General features: G+C 45.3%; 1 gene segment (V, D, J or C); it reads left to right on the top strand.

Annotated features, from left to right (window-relative positions):
• The first annotated feature begins 12,133 nt into the window (after window positions 1–12,133).
• LOC122691373 lies at window positions 12,134–22,202 on the top strand. The segment is given in 4 exon segments: window positions 12,134–12,223; window positions 12,306–12,613; window positions 16,947–17,007; window positions 22,156–22,202. Coding segments are annotated over 4 exon segments (462 nt in total).
• The last annotated feature ends 3,621 nt before the right edge of the window (window positions 22,203–25,823 follow it).

Genomic DNA, 25,823 nt, shown 5'->3' with positions numbered 1-25,823 from the left:
TTTCTGGAACTTTCTTGTTTTTTACAATCCAACGGATGTTAACAATTTGATTTCTGGTTCCTTTACCCTTTCTAAACCCAGCTTGAACATCTGGAAGTTCTTGGTTCACCCACTGACATAGCTTTGTTTGGAGAATTTTGAGCATTGCTTTGCTAGCGTGTGAGATGAGTGCAGTTGTGCAGTAGTTTGAGCATTCTTTGGCATTGCCTTTCTTTGGGATTGGAATGAAAACTAACCTTTTCCAGTCCCATGGCCACTGCCAAGTTTTCAAATTTGCTGGCATGTAGAATGCAGCACTTTCACAGCATCATCTTTTAGGATTTGAAAGAGCTCAGCTGGAATTCTATCACCTCTACTAGCTCTTTTCCTAGTGATGCTTCTTAAGGCACACTTGACTTCTGACTCCAGGATGTCTGGCTCTAGGTGAGTGATCACACCATCGTGGTTATCTGGGTCACTGAGATTTCTGTATAGTTCTTCTGTGTATTCTTGCCATCTCTTCTTAATACCTTCTGCTTCTGTTAGGTCCATACTGTTTCTATCCCTTATTAGTAAACTTCCAATCAGATAAGAGAAACACCTCGAGGCTGAGCGAGTGTCTCCAGGCCCCTCCCCCACAACACGCATTTCTGAGATAGGATGGCACAAGGAGTGTCATCCTCGGCCATAAACAACTGACATGAATTCTGTTTTCTGCTTTTCTTTCTTTCTTTTTTTTTTTTTTTTTTTTTTTTTGAGAGTTCCTTGGACTGCAAGAAGATGAAACCAGGCAATCATAAATGACATCAGTCCTGAATATCATTGGAAGGACTGATGCTAAAGCTGAAGCTCATACACTTTGGCCATGTGATGTGAAGAACTCACTCACTGGAAAAGACCCTGATGCTGGGAATTATTAAATGCAGGAGGAGAAGGGGACAACAGAGGATGAGGTGGTAGGATAGCATCACTGACTCGATGGACATTAGTTTAAGCAAGCTCTGGGAGTTGGTGATGGACAGGGAAGCCTGGTGTGCTGCAGTCCACAGGGTCATTAAGCGTCAGACATGACTGAGTGAGTGAACTGAACTGAACTGGTTTGTCCATCCATTATTAGTCCAAAGTTTGAGAAAAGAAAAAAAAAAGTTAGCCTTAGGTAAAACCAATTTGACAAAAGGCAGATTCCAATGCAAATACACAGTTTCATTAACATAGCTTAAGAAAAACATTTCTATAAGAAAAATGCATTGGATAGCTCAAGGTTTGACGAATGTTAAGTTCAGGCAGAACCAGATATTGTCAAGACAAAACTAAAAGAAGCTGCTTTAATTTTTTGTAGAGAAGGGGAAAAAATCTGCCACTTGGAGTTTACTTCCTCCGGGGCTGCTTGGGGACCTCTGACCTTCCTACCTGTGAAGGTAGGTCACTCACTGGTCTGACTGTACAGCCAATCCCCGTCCTCATTATGGGTCTGTCTGCAGAACTGCAAGTTTCAACACCAAAGCCCAGCGCACACCAGCAGGGGTGTCCCAAGGTGGGCTGTGCAATGACCTCTCAGTGCTCCTTTGTGTTGGTCTCTCTTTACCCTGTTGGAACCGCAGCCCAGCTCCCAGACTCTCCCCTCAAGACTCTGGAGCTCTCTGTCTGTCCAGAATGACCCCCACCAGCCAGTGAAGGGGGTACCCAGTTGAGGGAACATTTCCTCCTTCACAGCTCCTTCCCATTCAGCTCCCTCTCCATCTCCTTTTTTCCTTCATCCTACCTGGTTATACCATGGTCTGTCCTGCAGTTTTTGTTGTATGATCTCTTCTATCATCTTTCTGTCCGTGCTCTGAGAATTGTTCCACATGTACATGTACTTTTTGTTGTATGTGTGGGATGAGGTGAGCTCACACCCTCTACACCACCATCGTGATCTCCTCCCACCTCTCCTGGTTCCTCATAATAAAACATGGGACAGAGAGAAATGACTTAAAGACATAGTGGAAAATGAAAACGGAAGCAGAATCTGAAAAAGTCTCAGCCTATCCACGTTCCACTGAAGAAGGTGGTTTGCTTGGGAGAAATCATAACAGGTTTGTCCAAATTGGACAAGCAGTTGAGCATCAGTGGCAACCCACTCCAGTATTCTTGCCTGGAAAATCCCATGGACGGAGAAGCCTGGTAGGCTACAGTCCATGGGGTCGCAAAGAGTCAGACACGACTGAGCGACTTCACTTTCACTTTCACTTTGTCCAACTTGACAAAATCAAGGATCTCTTTACCTAGAGAATATGAGCCGAAGCCAGGACCTAATTTCCACCATGATAGAAAACTGACCCTGAGGGCCTTTGGGAGACTTAGGGGACTGTTCCTGTCCTCACAAGTCAGGGTGTGAGAGCCTGCAAGGCAAAATGATGTCACAGTGGGGGCCCAGTTGGCCAGCGTCACCTGAGAAGAAAGACCCTGAACCTGTAGTCCTCAGCTGCATCCCTTCTGTCAACCTAGGACTTGCCAGACTTTAGAACTGGAAGAATTAAATTCCCATTGTTCCCATTGTTACTCAGGTAGTGGTGTTTGTTTTAGACCATAAGCAGACCCTATAACAGACCTTTGGTGGTTTTGGGTGGTCATTGACTTTCCATTTTCTCAGCTTTTCACTTGTTTCATGGATGGATCAGATGAGTTCTGAGCTTCTTAACATGATCCACCAGAAACTAGAAATCTTCATGTCATATCAGAATAAAGGTTTTATTTGCTTTCTTCACACAGAGCTTCATATGGAGCTCTGTTTATCTTATCCATAGCTTTCAAGGAAATGCTTTAGTCATTCACATTTAAAGATGACATTCTTAATAGTCTTGATTAATTAAATCTTGTCTTTAACTTTTATCTGACTTTTCTCATATTTAAGTGAATTGATTTTAGACTTTTTAAAATCCAGTCACATGAACATTATCTGATTAGTATTTCCAGACATTACAGGCACAAAATGGAGTTTCTCTACCAGGACTTGACACCTAACTTAGTTACAGTTTCAACCTCTACCAGGAGTGGACAGCACTCGTCTGTAATAAGTCTGATACACCCCTGCTGTCCCTGACAGGAAGGGACGTTGCCTGAGCAATGCACCTTTGGTAGTAACTTCCTTGACCACCTCCTCATTTGCATATATGACCACCTCATCATTTGGTTTCATTCTGGACATCTCCTTGCGATTCTCTCTGTCTCCTAGACGAACACACTCTGATTTATAAATCATAAAGCAAATAAAATATTTGATAAGTATTCAGGAGAATTTTGGAGAAGGCAATGGCAACCCACTCTAGTACTCTCACCTGGAAAATCCCGTGGACAGAGGAGCCTGGTAGGCCTAAGTCCATGGGGTTGCAAAGAGTCCAACATGACTGACCGATTTCACTTTCATGCATTAGAGAAGGAAATGGCACCTCACTCCAGTGTTCTTGCCTGGAGAATACCAGGGATGGAGGAGCCTGGTGGGCTGCCATCTATGGGGTTCCACAGAGTCAGACACAACTGAAGTGACTTAGGAGCAGCAGCAGCAGTAGAATTTTTAACATTTGATAATATTGTGTTGTAACATGTATTTTGAAATGAACTTTAATTCTCAGATCAATAGCATTTTCTTAAGATACATCCATCTCACTCTATCAGACAAACTATTCAAGGTGACCAATCCAACTCTGGGAGTATATCAACCCTGGGACCACTTGTCCACTCAAGAAGGGGAGGAGTACAAGACATCACAGACCTTGGTCCACAATGGCTCTGACCCACCAAACTTGCTTTTCCAAATCCCCTGTTTCTGCATCATCAGCTGCTTCTGTTGCTGAAGAAAGTACCCATCCAATGACCTCTGTGATCCTGCCTTGGGATCTCTTGGCTGTGTCCTCTGAGACTGGAGAGGTCCTGGGACTACATGGCTAATGTGACCCTTCCTGCAAATCCAGAGTCAGTTTGGTGCTTGAATTATGTGAGCATCAGCCCTGAATGTAACCATCTTCATTAAAAACTTAAATCTAGAAAAGTGGTACTGAAGAATTTATTTACAGGGCAGCAGTGGAGAAACAGATGTAGAGAATAGATTTATGGACATGGGGAGGGGGAGGAGAGGGTGATGTATGGAACAATTAACATGGAAGCTTACATCACCGTATGTAAAATAGACAGCCAACAGGAATTTGCTCTATGGCTCAGGAAACTCCAACAGGGGCTCTGTATCAATCCTGAAGGGTGGGATGCGGTGGGAGATGGGAGGGAGTTTCAAAAGGGAATGGTTATACGTATATCTATGCCTGATTCATGTCAAGGTTTTGACAAAAAACAACAAAGTTCTGTAAAGCAATTATCCTTCATTAAAAACAAACAAACAAACAAAACAAAACAAAAAAACTTAGACCTTCTCACTGTGGCATCTGGAGGGTTCCTGCTGGGAGAACATGCAAACCCAACCTGCATGCTTTCTCATCTCTGCTTTAATTATGTTGCCTTTTTTTTTTTTTTTTTAATCAACCGAAGTCACACATTCAGGCCTTGCGTTCGTAGAGGCAATGCTACTTATGTGCCAGATGGGGAAGAAGATAAACTTGGGGCTATGTTTGCAACTATCAGTCACTGTGTGTGTGTGTTTGTTAACAGTGCACGTTCAGTGGGCTTTGGATCCCCATGATACTGTGTGGCTACTCCGCGATGGGAGGTTGAACCAGAAGACCCTGAAAGAGAGAGAAAGCTCCTCTGAAGCGCCCTCAGTCTCTGGCCTCACCATCGGTGTAGCAGACTCTCAAGTGTGTGTGGCAGCTTCAGGGAAGCAGCTCGCTGGTTGTTTCATAAAATTCTTGCTTGCCGTCTCCGAGCAGCACATGTGGGTTTAGAAAGGACAGTTTGCTCTTTCTAGACATGATATCAGAATCACATGGAGTACTAGAAACGTTGAAGTCAGAGAAAAGCTGCTAATTCCCAGCGAGCAGCTCTGAGAGGTCAGGGTCTTTTAGTCCAGGCCGGACCTTCCACTGTAGGACTAGGACCTGCCTGGAGGGGGCGCCCACGACCCACCCAGCTCAGGGCTCCAGCTCAGGAGCAGGTGCAGAGGGAGCGGAGGCAGTTTCCTCTCAGGTTCAGGGTCATTCTTTTTTAAATGAATTTAATAGAAGCTGGCCAGTCCTACGATGGTGCCCTTAAGCATCCTGATCTATTTGGAGACTTTACTTAACTCAGGGCAACGGAAATCACAGTTCAGAGGAGGTTCCTTAGCGCTTCTTTATTTTGAGAAGAACAGCCTGCTTTCGTGCATTCATGAGAACATTTTGGGAACACGGTCATCCCAGGACTAATACACTTAAACACCAAAGCTCAGAATACAATGCTGGGGTCTCTGTGTCTTTCACAGGCTGATTCATGATGAGGACCGTGTCCTGTGGGGCTGGTGCTCGTGCACGAGCTCTGTGAGCACAGACGTCAGGGACGTGGCAGGAGATCACATCCTCCAACAAGGACGAGGACACCGACCTCCGCCTCCCAGACTCGTACCGCTTTTGTGTCATCCATGGTCTTTCTAGATGAGTCGTCTTCTGAAATAAATACCCTACTTCACGAACATGCAAATGAGATGAGCTGGACTGGGATAAATATGCAGAGGTCTGTGCTCTGAGAACACCACCTACAACCACACCCCCTCCTCTACAGATGCCCTGGGGGCGCAGCCCTCAGCACGGACTGGAGCTGGGGAATCCCCTTCCTACGGGCAGTGGTGATAGGTTAGAGGGTCCCCAGTGCCTGGGTTGAGGAGGGAAGTAGGGACAGTCCAGGGAATCCCATCCACGTCTGTCTCCGGTCCACGGGTGTGCACTCCCAGGTGCGGCTGGTGCGGTCGGGGCTGAGCTGAGGAAGCCTGGGGCATCAGTGAAGGTGTCCTGGACGGCTTCTGGATACACCTTCAGCGACTACGACATGCACTGGGGGTGACTGGCCCCTCAACAAGGGCTTGAGTGGATGGACGGATTGACAGCAAAGATGGTGGACAAGTATGCACAGAAGTTCCAGGGCAGAGTCACACTGGCTGCAGACACCTTCACAAACATCGCCTACATGGAGCTGAGCAGTCTGAGGTCTGAGGACACCGCTATTTATCACTGTGCAAGACACGAACTGTGAAAACTCAAGCCTGACGGTGTCAGAAGCCCTGAGGAGCAGGGCAGCTGTGCTGGGAGAGGAGAGGAGAGAAATGGTTCTCCTGACTTCTTGTCACCAAGAGTCTATAATCTGAGAGAAGAGGTAATGTTCTTGTGGGACATGTGTTTTGAAGAAAGTTCTCAAGATAACAAATATATGAAAACAAGATGTAAGATAAAGATTTCCCTCCAAAGGCTTATGGGTTTTTTTATTATTTTTCAGCAGGGGTATTGAGAGCTTCATTGTTCTTGGGAATGTTAGGTGAGGCATTATCTGAGAATTTTGGTTAGTGTCAAGTTTAGGATTCTTTTTCTATAGAGTCTCCTGGCCAGTTCTCTGACTCGCTCCTTATTTTTAAAAGTGGCATTGTGCTTGGGTGAAACCCAGGGATGAATTTCGATCTCCCAGTCTCTGCCCAGGAGCCCACATATGGCGCCTGGTGGGACAGCCATTAGCAGGGCTACCAAGTCCGGGTCGACAGGCGTGCAGGTCCGGCTCAGTCTGTGGCAGCACACTGTTCCGTCTGGCCCCTCTTGCAGGGCTGAGGTCCTGAGGAACCTCCTCCTGGGGATGATGACCTGCAGTGCTTGTGGTCCCCACGTAAGATGGAGCCATGGGGGAGACACTGGGTAACGTGACTCACGTTCTAGTCCATGTTACTCTGCTGACCATGGTTCCAGTTCCTGCACATGCAGGGCTCCAATCAACACACATGCATTCCCTTTCACTCCACAGGTCAGAGTATGAAATCAGTTTCACTGGATTGGAATCCAGGTGTGGCAGGACCACACACACCTCAGTCTCTCATGGAGTGCTGTGGTCTGAATGCTTCTGTGCCCGCAGAATTCATGTTTAGAATTCCTGTGCACCTAGGATAATGATGTTAGAATTGGGGGTCTTTGTCTGGTGCTTAGGTCATGAGAGTGAAGTCTCCATAAATGGGGTTCAATTTGCTCTAAGAATCCCCAGAGAACATGCTTGCCCCCCTCTGCCTGGTGGGGACCCAGAAGGAAGGTGCCTGGTGTGAACCAGGAAGGGGGCCCTCACCAGAAGGCAGCCTCACTGGTGCCCTGACCTGGGGCATCAAGTCTCTAGGATGCGGGAAATAAAGGCTTGTTTACAGACCACCCACCTGAGCTCCTGTATGCACTCTGAAAGGATAAAGTCAGGGACAGTCAGCTTCTTTGCCGTGTCCAGTCTAGAACTTCACTGCCTGCATCCCTGGCTCTCAGGCACTCCTTTCATCTGCATAGCCCAGCAAAGCACCTTCCATCAGTGGTCACTCCTCCCAGGGTCTGATGCTCTTGGCCTCCCTCTGACGAACATGGTTGTTGTTTCAACGGTAACCATATGCTAATCTAGGAATATTCCAAATTCCTAGACTTCTAAATTACTCATGTTTTCCAAAGTCCCTTATGTCATGTGATATGACATTCATAGACTCCATAAATGATTCAAACACACACAGTCCACCTTCAGCCCTGCAAATCCTGGTGTCCAACCTACAGGCTCATTACACTTAGCAAATCCCAGCAGGCCTCTAAAATGTCAACCCTTAAAGAATAAAGAGCAAATTTGGTCTAAATACCATCAACCACAAGTCCCAGATCTAATCCTCTATCTCCACTATGGGTGACAATCTGCATCCTAAAATACAACTCTAAGACAGGCATATCTCAGCTACAAACATTTTCCTTCTGTAAAAAGGATAAATGAAAGTCAGAAAGGATCCCTGGCCTCAGTGCGTGTGTGTGCGTGGTCACCTCAGTCATGTCGGACTCTTTGTGACCCTATTGAGTCTAGCCCACCAGGCCTCTCTGCTCATGGGGTTCTCCAGGCAAGAACACTGGAGTGGTTGCCATGGCCTCCTTCAGGAGATCTTCCCAACCCAGGATCAAAGCTGAGTCTCCTGTGTATCCTGCATTGCAGAAAGATTCTTCACCGCTGAGCCACCTGGGAAGCCCCACTGGGCCCAGAAACTGTTTAAGTCCATTGAGGCAAACTCTACTAAGCTTCAAGGTCTGGGAATAATCTTTGGCTCCTGTTCCGGCCTCTGGGCCTGTTGATCCGCCCCCTTACTTTCCTTTCCCTTTCGTGGAAGGTGGTCCATGTTTGAAGCCGAGCACTTTCACCAGCCTGTCTCCTGCTAGTGGATTTTGAGGCTCTAAAACCTATGTTGGGCACATGTGTATTCGCAAGCGCTGTGTCTTTTTCTTGGACTGATTCTTAGATTATTGTGTCCTTCCTTGGCTCCTGTAACAGTACTCTAGAGTCTATTTTATCTGGTATGAGATTTGCTACCACAGTTTCCTTTCCATTTACGTGGAATATCCTGTCCATCCTCTCAGTTTCCATCTGTTTCTGTTCGTAGGTCTGAGGGGGGTCTCTTTTAGACAGCGTGTATGGGTCTTATTTTTGTTGCATCAGCAAAGTCCGTATCTTTTGGTTGGAGCATTAATCAGTTTACATTTAAGATAATTATCAATATGTATGTGGTTTATCATATAGGTCATTTTGGATGTTTGTTGGTCCTGTATTAGACCAGAACCTGGTGGTCTGGAGTCAACGATGAGAGAATGAACAAAAGAAAAAGGCTAATATTCCCTGGGTTATGCAGCCGGCTTTTGAGTTCCAGGGAATCAGCCAGAAATAGAGAGAGAAATAAAGAAAGAAAGGCAGACAAACAGACACGGGGACCCCAACTCTGATGGAGCAAAGGTGTTTTAATCAACATGGTTTGGGGATATATATTGTCTTACAAGGTAGTTATTCTCAGCAAAGATAAAGATTAAAATTCCAGACTTACAAAACATAAGGCAATCCATATTAAAGAGAGAGAGTTGTAAACAATCACTTTTACCTTAAGGTTCATAAGAAGGAAGAGGGTACTTATCACCATATTGAAAAACTACGGAAGGAAATGCCTGGATTCCTCAGCCCCAGGAAAGGCTTGCCCCACTCTTAATTCCTGAATATTCAGTAATTAATAAGGAACAGAGGACTCGAGAGATCCAAAACAGCACACAGAAAACCTCCTGTTAAATGCTTCCTGACAGATGTTGAACCATGACCCTCAAGTAAAAGACAATATATGATGATGTAGGATCCTTTCTATACATTGTTGAATTTAATTTACTAATACTTTGTTGAGAATTTTTGCATTTAAATTCCTCAAAGGTATGTTTTGTAGAATTCCCAAGGGAAATTGTCTGTTCCTGTACTGTTCCTGGAACTTTTTGAAATGATGATTATACAATTCAACTTAGACACAAATGATCAGTCTTTCAAGTTGTCTGTTCCATCTTGACTCAGTTTTGAAGGTTTTGCAGTTTATAAATTTGTCCATTTCTTCTAGGTTGTCCAATTTGCTGGCACACAACTGTTTGTAACAATCCCACGTGACTTTTTTGGATCTCTGGGGTATTAGTTGTCTGATACTGTGTCTCCTCTTCTATGTCTCATTTTATTCCAGTACTTTCTTTCTTCTCCTTGGTGAACCTTGGTAAAGATTTATGATACTGTTTGTCTTTGCAAAAAATCCCAACAAACGAGTTTTTGATTTCACTTATCCTTTTCATTGTTTGTTGTGTGTGTATGTCTATATTCATCTCAATATTACTGATTTCTTCTCTGGTTTTTGTTCTTTCCTTCCTTCTACTGTCTCTGGGCTTTGTTTGATCTTCTTTTCTCCAATTCCTTTAGGGAGTAAGTTAGGTTGTTTACTTCTAGTTTCTTCAGGAAGACCTGTATTGTTATCAACTTTGCTCTTAGAACTGTTGTGCTACCATAGATTTTAGAGGTGAAATTGAAATTGTCTTTATATGCAGAATACATAACGGTATAGATGGAAAACACTAAAGACTCCACACAAAGCTACTAGACAACATTATCCAGAAAGCCCTGAACTCAACAAGTCAGAATGGGTACCAGCATTTGATTGCTCACGGCTGAGGAGTTGTTGGGGATTCTCTGGGGATTCCCATTCTAATGCCAAAAACTAAACTCTGTAATAGACCAACTGGCAGTGGATTTGGGGATGTGGTCTGCAGTCTTCCAGTCCCGTGAGGTGAGAAGCATATTTGGATTTTACAGGTGGTCCAATGGAATCACAAGATCAGAGAAAGTGGAGGAGAGGAAAGCCTGCTAGTTGATGCACACAAGACCCCACTGGCTTTGATGATGGACGAAGGTGTTGAGCCGAGGGATGAGGACACATTCTCATCCCTCAGAAGCTCAGTGACCTGGAAGCCAGAGGCCCACAATTCCAGGGTCACCTGGATCAGGTCCTGATCCAGGACAGGAGTCCTCATCACGGTGCATGCCATCTGGGACAAGTGACGCCACACACTCTGAGGCAGAGTGAGGAGGGACCTCTCCCCAGAGCACATTCAGGTGTCGGGAAACAGATTCCGATACAGAAGACATGCTGGTGCAGAACTGCTATCGCCAAAGCCAGAGCAGAAAGGGCTTTTCATAGACAGTAAGTTCTACCTCAGTCAGTGTTCAGGTGAGATCCCTGTGCCGAGGAAGAGCTAAGGGAGACGCTCTTCCCAGAAGAAATGACGCTGTCACCCAGACGCAAAGGGGTGACGTCTCAGCGCAGGAGAGGGCCAGGGTCACGTGGACAGGGTGTCAGTCAGAGATGGGGATCCCCACTGGTCTTTTCTGGCTCTGGGAGCAATAACACCACTGATGGCAGCACTCAACACCCCCGGAAAACCCACCTAAAGTCCAGACACACGGTGACAGCCATCATCCCCAGTCTACATGCTCACAGCCGGGATGCAGGTGCGAGGCCACAGCCTCAGGGCCACAGGGAGACGGGGGAGCTGAGCTCTGCTCTCCAGCACTGCTGACTCAGAGGACCTCAGGCTCAGGAAAGCTACCGACCCTGGGCTCGGGAAAGCTGCTCTCAGTGGGGTTTTCAAGGGAACCTGCTTCCTGAGGAGGGGCTTTCCTCTGACCATGCCGCCTTCACACTTTCCACGCCATTCACTGTGAAGGTTTACCTCCAAGAACCATGCATGTCCTCTCACCACTGTGGTGGGGACTATGTTCCCTGAGCTCCCATCTCATGGCAGGGACACAGAGAGGAAGAAATAAGCACTTGGTGGAGGACGGAGTCTGTGCAGAATGACCAGGGCACCTGCCCAGCATGTTGGATCACTGAGGAGCTCCCAGGCGCTGTCTGACCTTAGTAATTGGTAGCCTTAAAGTTCTCAATGTCCACCCTCAAGAAGCAGGTCCTGAGGTTCACAAGCTCCTCCAGACATTCAGTTGTGCACACGATCATGCAGGACAGACCACTGGGCAAGTCAGCCATGCTGGGAAGACGAGCTTCTCAGCAGAAATGACTATTTTGTCCCAAATGTTAACTGGATGGTTAGTACTTATGAACACCCCACCTCCAGGGAAACTCTTGATTTCAAACTGCTTCAGATGAAGAAATGACCTTGTCTGTTAAGGGAAATAAAAAATCCTTTGGAGTTATGATAAATTTAAATTGTACCGAGTTTTTTTTTTTTAATTGAATACAATTATCACATAATCTCTCCCTCCTGTTTTAATATCCGGTTCATGAATATAAGCTAATGTAGAAAAGAACAATGAATAAGAGTTTCTGACAAGTATGCAGACTTTGAATCTGAGGTGTTTATTTGACAAATGAAGAGATGAACCTCCATGGGACTACTCTCTTCCCAAAATCTGTGCTTGATATTTGACCACATCTTTTTTCCTGACCAGCCCGTCCACATCCTTTCATTCTTGAACACGAGGCCCGGGGGCATGGGGAGGGGGTCTTCAGGCAGGGACTTAGTAATCTGAGGGCACAGTCAGCACCTCCTCACAGGCGGAGCCTCAAAGACAGGACCTCCTTTCATTGTTTTCTGTTTTTATGCAGAGGCCCCTCCCACATGCAAAGATCCACTCAGGTCACAGGCTGGAAACAAAGCACCAGGTCACTTAAATTCAGGCTCCTCCTCAGGCTTGAAGAGATTTCCGGGAGCGGTGACTCTCATCTGCTCGAAGATGAGCCCACTGTGGACCTTCCTCTTCGTGCTGTCAGCTCCCAGCGGTGAGTGTCTCTGGATCAGACATGGGCACGTGGGGAAGCTGCATCTGAGCCCGTGAGTCACCGTGCTTCTCTCTGTCCACAGGGGTCCTGTCCCAGGTGCAGTTGCAGGAGTCCGGACCCAGCCTGGTGAAGCCCTCACAGACCCTCTCCCTCACCTGCGCTGTCTCTGGATTCTCACTAACCAGCTATGCTGTACACTGGGTTCGCCAGGCTCCAGGGAAGGCACTGGAGTGGGTTGGTATCATATATAGTGGTGGAAGTACATACTATAACCCAGCCCTGAAATCCCGGCTCAGCATCACCAGGGACACCTCCAAGAGCCAAGTCTCTCTCTCACTGAGCAGCGTGACACCTGAGGACACGGCCGTGTATTACTGCGCAAGATACACAGTGAGGGGAAGTCAGAGTGAGCCCAGACAGAAACCTCCCTGCATGGGCGCCCAGGACCACCAGGGGGCGCTCAGGGCCCACCACGTTCAGGACTGCGCCTGGAGGGAACTCCTGTTTGAATCTGGTTTTCTCGTCCCGCCCAGAGATTCCCTGGAAACCTCTTTTGTGTCCTCACTGTTCCGTTATTGTGGCTTATACTGCTTTCATAAAACCATACATAGATTTTATTTTTCGTTTAAGTATAGTTGTGTGTTTGTGTATATATGTCTGTGTGGAATATGTACCAACACTCCCATGTAATCCAATAGTCAGAATTGTGTGTTTTCTCTGTTTTGTTTTTGTCTTGCCATAGACGCTGAATACAACTCTGAGGCTCACCATCATTTTCCATGAGTCCAAAGTCATCAAATCTAGTGAATGGCCCAAGAAGTCCCAAGAAACCTTTAAATGTTCCTTTTGCTGTTTTTGTACATGTTCAGTGAGAAGACATACCCTCCTGCTTTCAGTCTACCTTCACAAACACTTCGAAGTCTGCAAGTTGTAGTGTTACAGACTGTAATCCGATGTCCCATAGGGAGTTATCCTCATTATTCATGGATTCTGTTTTTGCAAATACACCTACTTGCTAATTTACATCTGGACCCCAAATGTGACCCCAAAGTGGATGATGACCTTCACCTATATCCATATCCCCTCTCAGCAGGAGTGAAATAATCTTCATTTCCTCTAGTCTCTCACAGGCTGGTTGTGGCCACTTTCTCTCGTCTAAGCAAGGATGTTGCAGGAATGTCCACAAGTCCATCCAGGTTACTGGCTTAGTATAGTATGGAACCAATAAAAAATGAAAAGTATCATGGAAAGTAAGCTTTTGGACATAAAACAGATTGCCAGGCATTTCAGTAGCAAAAACGAATTTATTTAGGACCAACCGAGAATTACAAATTGGAGTCTGCAATTATAAAGAGTCATGTGCAATTCCCCAGTAGAAGTGGAGAGACTGTCTTTTGTATCAAAGTAAAAAGTGAGGTGGGAGGGCTCTTGTAACTAAAACTCTGTGGTTTTTCTTTACCTGAGTTTTTGGCAGAAAAGAAGAGGTAACTTTGTTCATGTTGGATTCAGGGATTGTCCAAGGGCATGAAAACTCCTCCTCCTGTCCACTGGGTTTTATTTAGTTGTACTTTCTCTTTCCTCTCCTCCTCCTCATTCTTATTCTAATTCTTTTACACTTTCCACTTTTGGTCAAGGGCTTCCAAGGTGACATTCCTGGTAGAAAAAAAAAAAAAACCTGCTAGTAATAAAGTCTCCTGCCAGTGCCAGACAGTTAGGAGAGAAGTGTTCGATCCCTGGGTTGGGAAGGTCCCCTGGAGAAGGCCATGGTAATCCACTCCAGGATTCTTGCCTGGAGAATCCTATGGACAGAGGAGCCTGGTGGACTACAGCCCATAGGGTTGCACAGAGTCAGACACGACTTAAACAACTTAAAACACATGTACTTTTGTCAAGATCCTTCTCAGAAAATGAGCAATACTTGGGTTTTTTAAACTTTTGTCTCTCAGTGACAGGAGGAACTTTTCTGGGTGCAGTGTCATTCAGAGGGAAAGTGTGCAGACTGTAAGTCTGTTGCTGTCACATTTAGGTAAGAAGAGGACTGATAGGGAGAGCTCTCAGGCATTTTTTAACTAAAACCCCTGTGTTGTCAAGATCATAGTCATTGGGAAGCACGTGACATTTTACATTATCATCCAGGGTTTGGCAGAAAAATGCCCAATAGTTCTGGTCCAGATACTGTAGAAAGTTCTCATAACATATTACCTTAAACTCTGAAATATCATTAAATTCAGGTCAGCTTTGAGGTGCAAGTCCTTTCAGGACTCAGCTGTTCTTACTGTGTGTCATGGGAATCCTAGTTCCTATCCTCTAGAGGGCTGGTTAGCAGTGCTTGGTAGGGTCCTTTCCAGTGAGGCTGAAGAGTTCTTCTGGGACATTGGTCCAGTAGGTGATGGTACCAGGTGGCAACATATGAGGCTTAGGTCTGTCTCCTGAGAGTCGCTGCGAGTAGATAGCTCCAGAGGATCAGGTGTCAGGAGGTGTCCATGAGTGCGAAACAATCACGATGGACGTCACTGGTGATGGGGGTGGAGGGTAGATGAGGAGTCGTGCAAGAAGCAGCAAATAAAAAGACCTCTTGGAGTGAGGTAGATGACTGAGAATTGTTGAATGTGGTAAAGGGTCGTAACCAGAAGCTCAGTGGCCATAATGACTGTAAGGCTCGGGGACTATCCACACACCACAGCATCTGTTACCGCCCAATGTGTCTGTGGTGGTCCCTTCATTTTAGTGAGAACTGCAAGGGAACCCCTTCATTTTTCACATGACAGGAAACATGGAGAGGGCCAGAGGAAGGTGGCCTCTAAAACTCTCCTTTAAAGACGTGAAAGCTCTCTCATCTGGTTTCCCCCATGAAATTGGGTTGGGATTGTAACTGTTGAGAGAATCACATCTAGATAATAAAGAATTATAAAATCCAATCTCAACAGTAGTCAACTCGCCCATGAAGAGCCTCACATCAGGCATTTACTTTTGGGATTTAGGAAAGTTTGGACACCATGAAGCCTATCTGATATAAGTACAGCCCCTTTTGTGATATCAGATACACTAAATGTCACATATGAGTTTGGCACACTGCGATTTTTCTTTAGTGACCTCTTGCTCCTTTAAGGCTAAAATCTTAACACATGGATGCTGTTTCCAAGAAGAAAGTTTGAGAAGTAGAGAAAAGAAGAAAATTTCCACATGTTGCAACAAAATAGATCTCTTAGAACATTGTATTTCATCCAGATCAGCGTTCTGGAATATCCAGAAATAAACAGGTCTCTCAATAAAGAACTGAAACTTTCAGTTCAGTCACTCAGTCCTTTCCGACTCTCTGCGACCCCATGGATTGCAGCACGCCAGGCTTCCCTGTCCATCACCAACTCCTGGAGCTTGCTCAAAATCATGTCCATCAATTTGGTGAAGGGTTCCATCCGTCTCATCCTCTGTTGTGCCCTTCTTCTCCTTCCTTCAATCTTTCCAGCCTCAGGGTCTTTTCCAATGAGTCCATTCTTGCATCAGGTGGCCAAACTATTGGAGTTTCAGCTTCTCGTCAGTCCCTCCAATGAACCTTTGGGACTGATTTCCTTTAGGATTGACTGGTTTGATCTCCTTGCAGTCCAAGGCATTCTCAAGAGTCTTCTTCAACACCACAGTTCAAAAGCATCAATTCTTCGGTGCTCAGCTTTCTTTATAGTCCAACACTGATATCCATACCTGATTACTGGAAAAGCCATAGTTTTGACTAGACAGATCTTTGTTGGAAAAGTAATGTCTCTGATTTTTAATATGCTGTGTAGGTTAGTCATAACTTTTCTTCTAAGAAGCAAGCATCTTTTAATTTCATGGCTGCAGTCACAACCTGCACTGAGATTGGAGCCCAGAAAAGTAAGGTCAGTCACTGTTTCCACTGTCTCCCCATCTATTTGCCGTGAAGTGATGGGACCAGATGCCATGATCTTGGTTTTCTGAATGTTGAGTTTTAAGCCAACTCTTTCACTCTCCTCTTTCATTTCATCAAGAGGCTCTTTAGTTCTTCTTCACTTTCTGCCTTGAGGGTGGAGTCATATGAATATCTGAGGTTATTGATATTTCTTTTGGCAATCTTGATTCCAGTTTGGGCTTCATCCAGCCCAGCATTTCTCATGATGTACTCTTCACACTCTCTATTCATGATACAGGTCTATTTATCAACTCTGATGTTTGTGAGTTTATTCTCTAAGTCTATGCTTTGATTCCTGTGTCAGTGTTATTGTTACCACTGTTGTTGTCAGGACAGAGTTTTTAATAAATACAAAAAGTTAGAAATGATTTATGAATCATGTGTGTGGGTTGATATCTAAAAATTCATTCTGAAGCTCAGGGCACCAAAAACTTCACTCTGCTGACACAGTCATCTTGCAAAGGAAGTCAGGGCTCAAGAAATGTCCACACAAAGAGGACATGAGGCCCAGCACTGTACTCTGACTGAGCCCCAGGCTACAGTCAGATCAACCTTCCTTACATGTGAGTGTATTGTAAGAGGGGACCCTGGAGATGAACTTGAGACCCTCACAGGAGCCCTGCGTCAGACAGGGTGGACCCTCCCAAAGCAGAGTGTGAACAAAATAAAGGGTGACTGCCACTTTAAACTGCCTAATGTTGTGATTGCTTCCTTCGCATCAGAAAACACCTGAAAATTTTACACATTTCCACATGGGACCCATTTCCCCATTTCATAAATGGTAAGTATACGGCACAGTTGGACGGGGTGACTGGACAAAGGTCACACTGCCATTTGAGGTGCTATGAGACAGTCCCAGGTCAGAATCCAGAGCCAAAGTCCTCCTAGCACGATACAGGGAGGACCTAAGTTCCCAGGCAGGAATCCCGGGCTCCCAGGTAGAAAGACACACCTGTGTGCATGGAGAACACCACCAACTGGTTACACTTTAGCAGGTCTACTCTGGCACTGGTGAGGTCAGTACTTAGGAGACAGTGACCACCACCACACCTTTTCCTCACTCGACCTCAGGGAATGCATTTCAGGTTAATTTGCTGGTGGTTTTATTCTATTCAGTGGCCTCTGCCCTAGTTAAGTTAATATTCTTCTCTTTTACTCTCTGGGCATTTCCGTCTCTCCAGGATTTAAACTTGTCTTATTACTGTTACTATCTGATAAATTGATGAGAAAAACATCTACTTCTGCTTCATTGACTGCACTAAAGCCTTTGCCTGTGGGTCACAACAAACTATGGAAAATTCTCAAATAAACAGGAATACAAGGCCACCTTACCTGCCTCCTGAGAAATCTGTATGGAGGTCAAGAAGCCATAGTTAGAACTGGACGTGGAACAATGGACTGATTCAAAATTGGGAAAGGAGTATGTCAAAACTCTGTATTGACATTCTGCTTATTTAACTTACATTTACAGGACATCATGCGAAATGCTGGGCTGGATGAAGCACAAACTTGAATCAAGGTTGCCAGGAGAAATATTGATAACCTCTGATATGCAGGTGACACCACCCTTATTAACGAAAGTGAAGAGGAACCTAAAGTGCCTGTTGATAAAAGTGAAAGCAGAGAGTGAAAAAGCTCGTTGAAAAGTCAACATTCAAGAAACTGAGGTCATGGCATCTGTGAACTATGATCATAATCACTTCATAGATAATAGATGGGGAAACAGTGGAGGCCTTGACAGGCTTTATATGCTTGAGCTCCACAGTTTCTGCAGATGGTGACTGCAGCCATGAAATTAAAAGAAGAAAAGTTTGGAAGGAAACCTATGACCAACCTAGACAGCATATTAAATAGCAGGTACAATACTTTGCCAACAGAGGTCCCTTTATGCAAAGCTATGGTCCTTCCATAAGTCATGTTCGGGTGTGAGAGTTGGACCATAAAGAAAGCTAAGCACTGAAGAATTAATGGTTTTGAACTGCGGTGTTGGATAAGAGTCTTGAGGGTCCCTTGGACTGCAAGAAGATCAAATCAGTCACTCCGAAAGGAAATCAATCCTAATATTCATTGGGAGTACTGATGCTGAAGCTGAAACTCCAGTATTTTGGCCACCGGAAGGGAAGAGTCAACTCATTGGAAAAGACCCTGATGCTGGGAACCATTGAAGTCAGGAGGACAGGGGGACGAGAGAGTATGAGATGGTTGGCTGGCTTCACCGACTCAGTGACATGATTTTGAGAAACCTCGGGGAGATGGTGAAGGACAGCAAAACATGGGGTGCTTCCATCCATGGGGTCTCAAAGAGTCAGACACCACTCAGTGACTAAACAATAACATTTGATGAGATTTTGATCATGTGTAAGTTGTATGCAGATGACACCACCCTTATGGGAGAAAGTGAAGAGGAACTAAAAAGCCTCTTGATGAAAGTGAAAGAGGAGAGTGAAAAAGTTGGCTTAAAGCTTAACATTCAGAAAACTAAGATCATGGCATCTGGTCCCATCACCTCATGGGAAATAGATGGGGAGACAGTGGAAAGTGTCAGACATTATTTTTTGGGGCGCCAAAATCACTGCAGATGGTGACTGCAGCCATGAAATTAGAAGCGCTTACTCCTTGGAAGGAAAGTTATGACCAACCTATAGAGCAAATTAAAAAGCAGAGACATTACTTTGCCAACAAAGGTCTGTCTGGTCAAGGCTATGGTTTTTCCAGTGGTCATGTATGGATGTGAGAGTTGGACTGTGAAGAAAGCTGAGCACCAAAAAATTGATGCTTTTGAACTGTCCTCCAGGCTACAGAAAAGGGAACAGATTTTCCTTCCTCATTGTGAAATATCAGCCCTGCTGTACTGGTAGACCAGCTGTCCCTGCCAGGATGGAGGCTCTTGGATTGCTGCCTGGTCTCTTGCATAAATGCCCAGGCAGCACCACGGGATCCTCTGTGGGTCACTGGGAATAATGCAAGTTACAGGGGATGTGGGTGTGTGTGCTCTACATGTGCTCCTTGCTTCCAGGTCCAATAAATCCCTACAGGCTTAGACAATACCTACATCCTGTTCTACTGTGCAGTTTCCTTTATGTAAAATATTTACCATCAAAGCAATTACCACTAGACACATAGATAGCTGGTGGGAAAGGTTATAGTCAGACAGAGACTAGCATGCACTTTCAGACAAGTGCTGAAAACAAATCTGTAATCCTTTCTTTACCACAACATCTTAAGGGAGCTCTAGAATGGAGGAAAATCAGGCCTGTTCTCCTTCCAGGAACAGACCAGAGCCTGAGTAGGCACGTCCAGCTCTGTCCAGCATCCCCTGTAGGGGCAGCCAGGTCCAGTGAGAGAAGCCCAGGCACAGACAGGAGGGCTCACTGTGCCCTGATGTGTGCCCTCCAGCACATCACTGCAAGTCCAGGCTGCAGGTTAGCTTCACGTCTGTAAGACGCAGGTAAACCAATTCCTACATCACATTCTAGTTGAGCTGGTGTAGAAAAAAATAGTAATAAAACAGGCACTGAGTGTCAGGGCCCAGGGAAAGTCACTCCCAAACGGGCCTCCATGGCATATTGATTGCTATGAACTGAAGTGAGTTAAGAAAGGACCATTGAGCTGCTGTGGGCACTGCTCTCAATTCCAAGGTATCTCTGAGTACACTGGCAATTATGGCTTGTCGGTGGCTCAGTGGTGGAGAATCTGCCTGCCCAGAAGGAGACCCGGGTTCAACTCCTGGGCCCAAAAGAAGGAAACAGAAACCTACTGCAGTATTCTTGCCTGGGAAATCCCATTGACAGAGGAGCCTGATGTGCAACAGTCCATGGTGTCAAAAAAGAATCAGACACAACTTAGTGAGTGAACAAAACCAACATGCAAGCAGTTGGCCCTGGTGGCTCTTATGCATGGTTTTCACCAGATCACCAGCACAGATCCTCGGAGCTCAGCCACCTGGACTGCACCTGGACCTGCTATGGGAGCTATGGAGGCAACGTGGACACTCTTCTGACCCAGCCCCCTCGTGTACAGATCCACAGAGTCCATGGTGCTAAAACTAGAACCATCCAAGCTGCAAGAGCCCTTGTTGTCTTTTGGGGTTTTCACAGGTGCTGAATTTAGCAAGCCACCCCTGGAAGCGTCCCTGCTCAGTTCACACAGCGCACGGAGAGATTTCCCTCCTGTTCCTTAGCCGCACATCCCTGCGTGCTGAACTAAAAGTGAATAACCTGGGAATCATGGACAAATTCTTAGAAAGATATGACCTTCAAAGAATCAATGAGGTCTTTATCTTTCTGGCTTACTTCACTCTGTATAATGGGCTCCAGTTTCATCCATCTCATTAGAACTGATTCAAATGAATTCTTTTTAATGGCTGAGTAATAATCCACGGTGCATATGTACCACAGTTTCCTTATCCATTCGTCTGCTGATGGACATCTAGGTTGCCTCCATGTCCTGGCTATTATAAACAGTGCTGCGATGAACATTGGGGTGCATGTATATAGTATACTAACACATATATATGGAATTTAGAAAGATGGTAATGATAACACTATATGCAAAACAGAAAAAGAGACACAGATGTACAGAACAGACTTTTGGACCCTGTGGGAGAAGGTGAGGGTGGGATGTTTGGAGAGAACAGCATCGAAACATGTATGTTATCAAGGGTGAAACAGATCACCAGCCAGCCTGGATGCATGAGACAAGTGCTCGGGGCTGGTACACTGGGAAGACCCAGAGGGATGGGGTGGGGAGGAAGGTGGGAGGGGGGATTGGGATGGGGAATACATGTAAATCCATGGCTGATTCATGTCAATGTATGGCAAAAACCACTACAACATAGTAAAGTAATTAGCCTCCAACTAATAAAAAAAAATGGAAAAAATTTAAAAAAAAAGAATCAACGAGGAAGAAATAGAAAATAGGAACAGACCAATTACAAGTAATGGAATTGAAGATGTGATTAACAATGCTCCAACAACCAAAAGTCCACAACCAGATGGCTTCAGGGTAAGAATCTATCAGACATTTAGAGAAGAGCTAACACCTATCCTCAAATGGTTTTTTCTTTTATAATTCAGAGAGAAACACTCCAAAGCTCTTTCTACAAGGCCATCATCACCCTGATACTACAGGAAGACAAGGACGTCACAAAAGAGAAAATTATGGCCAAAATTACTGACACGCAAGGATGCAAAAATCTCTCAACAATATACTAGTAAACAGAATCCAGCAACACATTAACAGAAAACAACACCGTGATGGAGATGGATTATCCAGGGATGCAGGATTCTTCAATATGTGCAAATTAATCAACATGACACACCATATTAAGAGATTAAGAAATAAAACCTATGTGATCATCATAATTGATGAAGAAAACATTTTTTTCGTTCTATCTGAATTTCAGAAATTGTTTGGAGAGAACTCTAATAGATGAAAACAGCTACTTGGAAGATCCAAGAAATTAAAATTATAGAAACCTACTCATCCTGTGTAGAAACCTACTCATCCTGTGTTGGAGTAGGAAATGGCAACCCACTCCAGTACTCTTGCCTGGAAAATCCCATGGAGGGGGGAGCATGGTAGGCTACAGTCCACGGGATCACAAAGAGTCGGACACGACTGAGCAGCTTCACTTTCACACATCCTGTGTAGTTTTATTCTAGTGATCAGAAAACTGGTACAATGCCATGACCTGTTCCTAACATCCCACACAGGCCAAGTGTTCCAGATCCAAAGGCCAGGGTGAGAGAACTCAAATGTCCCAGGTGGATGAGTGGAGCCTAAAGCTGCCTTACCCAACTTATAAGAACAAGTTTCCCCCATGTGCAATTTTCCTCCATTCCCTAGAGTACAATCTACCCCTGGGCTGTGGGAGCTCACAGAACTCCCCTCACACAGGACTGAGGTCTAGGGAAGGCAGAGCTGTGGTCTAAAAGTTAAGGCTTCTCCTGTGCCTGACGGCTGTGGCTGCAGGTGACTGACAGCGACTGACTCCCCTTATCCCCAGGTGTCCTGTCCCAGGTGCAGCTGCAGGTTCCGGCCCAGGACTGGTGAAGCCATCCTACACACTATCCCTCTCCTGTGCGTCTCTGGTTCCTCCATACCAGTGGTCACTGGGGAGTTGGATCCACCAGCCCCCAGGGAAGGGGTAGAGTGGATGTGAGCCGTCATTTCTGGTGGCAACACTTACTGCAACCCACCCCTCAAGAGCCACACCTCCATCTGCAGAGACACATCCAAGAACCAGCTCTCCCTGCAGCTGATGTCTGTAACCAGAGAGGACCCAGCCGTGTTTTACTGTGCAAGAGACATCGTGAGGGGAGGTCAGTGTGAGCCCAGAACCAAGCCAGCCTGCAGGAGACAGGCTGGGGGATGCAGGGGTGGTGCTCGGGACTCACACTTGTTTCCTCCCCAGGAGCAGGTGCAGATGGAGGTTAAGGGCCGGTTTCCTGTCAGGATCTGTGATTTCCTCTACAGTCAATACTTCCCCTTGGGGAACATCTCTGGCCTCAATATTCTTTTTTATCTCTTAGTTCTTTGACCTATAAAGATTTGTTGGAATAAGAGAAAGTCATTTTCTCCTGCAGAAAAGCAGAGTCACTGTCACTTTCTTCTGTCGCCAAGTGCCAAGTAATTTCCAAATCTATGGAGGTAAGTCAGCTACATACATGCAAGGGACTCTACGGGGCTCAACAGGGCAGCTCAGCACAGGGCAGTGAGCAAGCCTGCCAGGAGGTAGCAGCACGATGCACATGGTGGACATCAGGCAGAGAGACAGACCCTGCTGCTGGTGGTGTTGTCTGCACACTTGCTCACAGCATCAAGCTCAGTGGGCACTATGAAAAGGCAAGGATCCACACCAAACCTTGGTTCAAACTTGCAGTATGTGCACGTGCACACACAGACACACACACAGATACACCAAGGGGATTTACTAATAAACCCTTCATCACGTCCATTATCCAGGTGTCATTTGAGAGGAGGAAAATCCTCTCAGCAATCAGAAATGAAGCCTGAGTCTGGAGTGGAGCCCTGACCAGGACATCTACTTCTACTGGGGTTCAGAGGTGTTAACGCAATGAGGGTCCTACTCACAGGAGAGGCTCCTATGAGTTCAGTCTGACACCTGCATCAAAAGAGAGAAAACAAGTTTCTTATTGAATCTCCAGTGTGTGGGCAGAGGAGAAAAGCAGGATTAAGCCTTAAGGGGTCAGTAGTCATGAAAACACAGAGTCTGACATTTTCTTCTTCTTAGCCACTATAAGAAAGGATGTAAGAGGTAAATGATCACTAAAGGTGGCATAACCCAAGTCCTTAGAAAACAAGAGGACTGCTGACCTGTAAGCAAGCAATGATAACATTAAATTCATGATGGGTTTAGAGGAAGGTTTAGCCCAGAAACTTGGGTGCTAGGTGTCCACTGTGTAAGGTCATGGCTTGTTTTGAAGGTCTTGGGTCTGCTGTGTGTTCCTACAATGAAGAGAGTCCACCATATCTAGGAGAATCTTCATTTTAAAGGGCTCTATTGAGGTACAGAGCTGAAAAATTGATGTAAATGAAATGTGCTGCTGGAGAAGAGTCTTCAGTTTCCCTTGGACTGCAAGGAGAACAGACCAGTCAATTCAAAAGAAAATCAACCCTAAATATTTTTGGAAGGACTGATGCTGATGCCGAAGCTCCCATACATTGGTCACCTGATGCAAAGAGCTGAGCCATTGAAAAAGACTCTAATGCTGGGAAAGATTTCAGGCAAAAGGAGGAGGGGAAGATAGAGGATGTTGTGGTTAGCATCACTGGAGATACTGGTGCACGGAGGAGCTTGGCGTGATGCAGCCCAGGGGTTTCAAAGAGTCAGACATGACTGAGCACATTTATCAATGTCTTATCATTTCTTGTATGAGCTCTTGTGCAAAAGTGTGCAACATTTTGACATACTTAATTTTAATTATAAATATTTTCCACAGACTTCCTTGCAATTAAATGAAATGACATTTCAAATTAAAAATACTGTGGTGTGAGCCACATCTTCACACATTGAACTGACAGACTGAACTCACACACTGAACTCACAGATCCTAGTTCGTACACAACACATCTGTGCACAGAAGAGGTCCATGAACCTGGGACCTGTTATATTTCCCTCTGTGGGAACATGAAATTATATGTGTCTCCTAACTCCACCAGCTCATGGTGTCCAGGTCAGATGCGGGGCATCTCTGCAAATGCAGGCCCTGATGCCCCTTGGTGAGTAGCAACAGTCTCACCTGCTCCAGGTGTCGGATGCCACACCTTCCCTCCCCTGCCCCACAGCATCAGCTCACTTCTCAGGTCCAGACCAGAGAGTCTAGATATGTCCTGTGATTCTTGCTCTTCCTGCTTTGGTTGAAGGTCTTATTACCTACACACAGGCAGCGCAGGTTCTTTCTGATTTAATTTACTCACTCATATGATTGAAAAGATAGAAGATGTCTGAGGAGGCCTTACAAATAGCTGAGAAAAGAAGACAAGTGAAAGGCCAAGGAGAAAAGGAATGATATACCCATCTGATAATAGAGTTTCAAAGAAGAGGAAGGAGAGATAAGAAAGACTGCTTAAGTGAACAATGAAAGGAATAGAGAAAAACAACAGAATGGGAAAGACTAGAGATCTCTTCAAGGAAATTAGAGATACCAAGGGAACACTTCATGCAAAGATGGGCACAATAAAGGTCAGAAATGGTAGGGACCTAACAGAAGCAGAAGATATTAAGAAGAGGTGGCAAGAATACACAGAAGAGGTATACAAAAATGATCTTCATGACCCAGAGAATCATCATGGTGTGATCATTCAGCTAGAGCCAGATATCCTGGAATGTGAAGTCAAGTGGGCCTTAGGAAGCATCACTACGAACAAAGCTAAAGGGAGTGATGGAATTCCAATTGAGCTATTTCAAATCTTAAAAGATGATGCTGTGAAAGTGCTGCACTCCATATGCCAGCAAATTTGGACAACTCAGCAGTGGCCACAGCACTGGAAAAGGTCAGCTTTCATTCCAACCCCGAAGAAGGGCAACACCAAAGAATGGTCAAACCACTGGACAACTGCACTCACATCACATGCTAGCAAGGCCGTGCTCAAAATCCTCCAAGCGAGGCTTCAACAACACATGAACTGAGAACTTCCAGATGTACAAGCTGGATTAGAAAAGGTAATGGAACCAGAGATCAGATTGCCAACAACATTTGGATCATAAAAGAGCAAACAATTAAAAAAAAATCTACTAATGCTTCATGACTATGCTAAAGCCTTTGACTGTGTGGATCACAACAAAGCATGGAAAATTATTAAAGAGATGGCAATACCAGACCACATTACCTGCCTCCTGAAAAATATTTATGCAGGTCAAGAAGCAATAGCTAGAACAGATCATGGAAGAAGAGACTGGATCAAGAATAGGAAAGGAATGAATCAAGACTCTCTATTGTCACCGTGTTTATTTAACTTACATGAAGTGTACATAACACAAATGCCGAGCTGTAGGAATCACACGGTGAAATCAAGTCTTCCAGTAGAAATATCAATAACCTCAGATATACAGATGACACCACTCTTATGGCAGAAGCCGAAGAGGAACTAAAGAACCTCTTGATAAAGGTGAAAGAGGAGAGTGAAAAGGCTGGCTTAAAGTTCAACATT

The sequence above is a fragment of the Cervus elaphus genome, unplaced genomic scaffold (assembly GCF_910594005.1).
Source record: "Cervus elaphus unplaced genomic scaffold, mCerEla1.1, whole genome shotgun sequence".
Taxonomy (NCBI): domain Eukaryota; kingdom Metazoa; phylum Chordata; class Mammalia; order Artiodactyla; family Cervidae; genus Cervus; species Cervus elaphus.
This window is presented reverse-complemented; position numbering and strand designations above follow the sequence as displayed.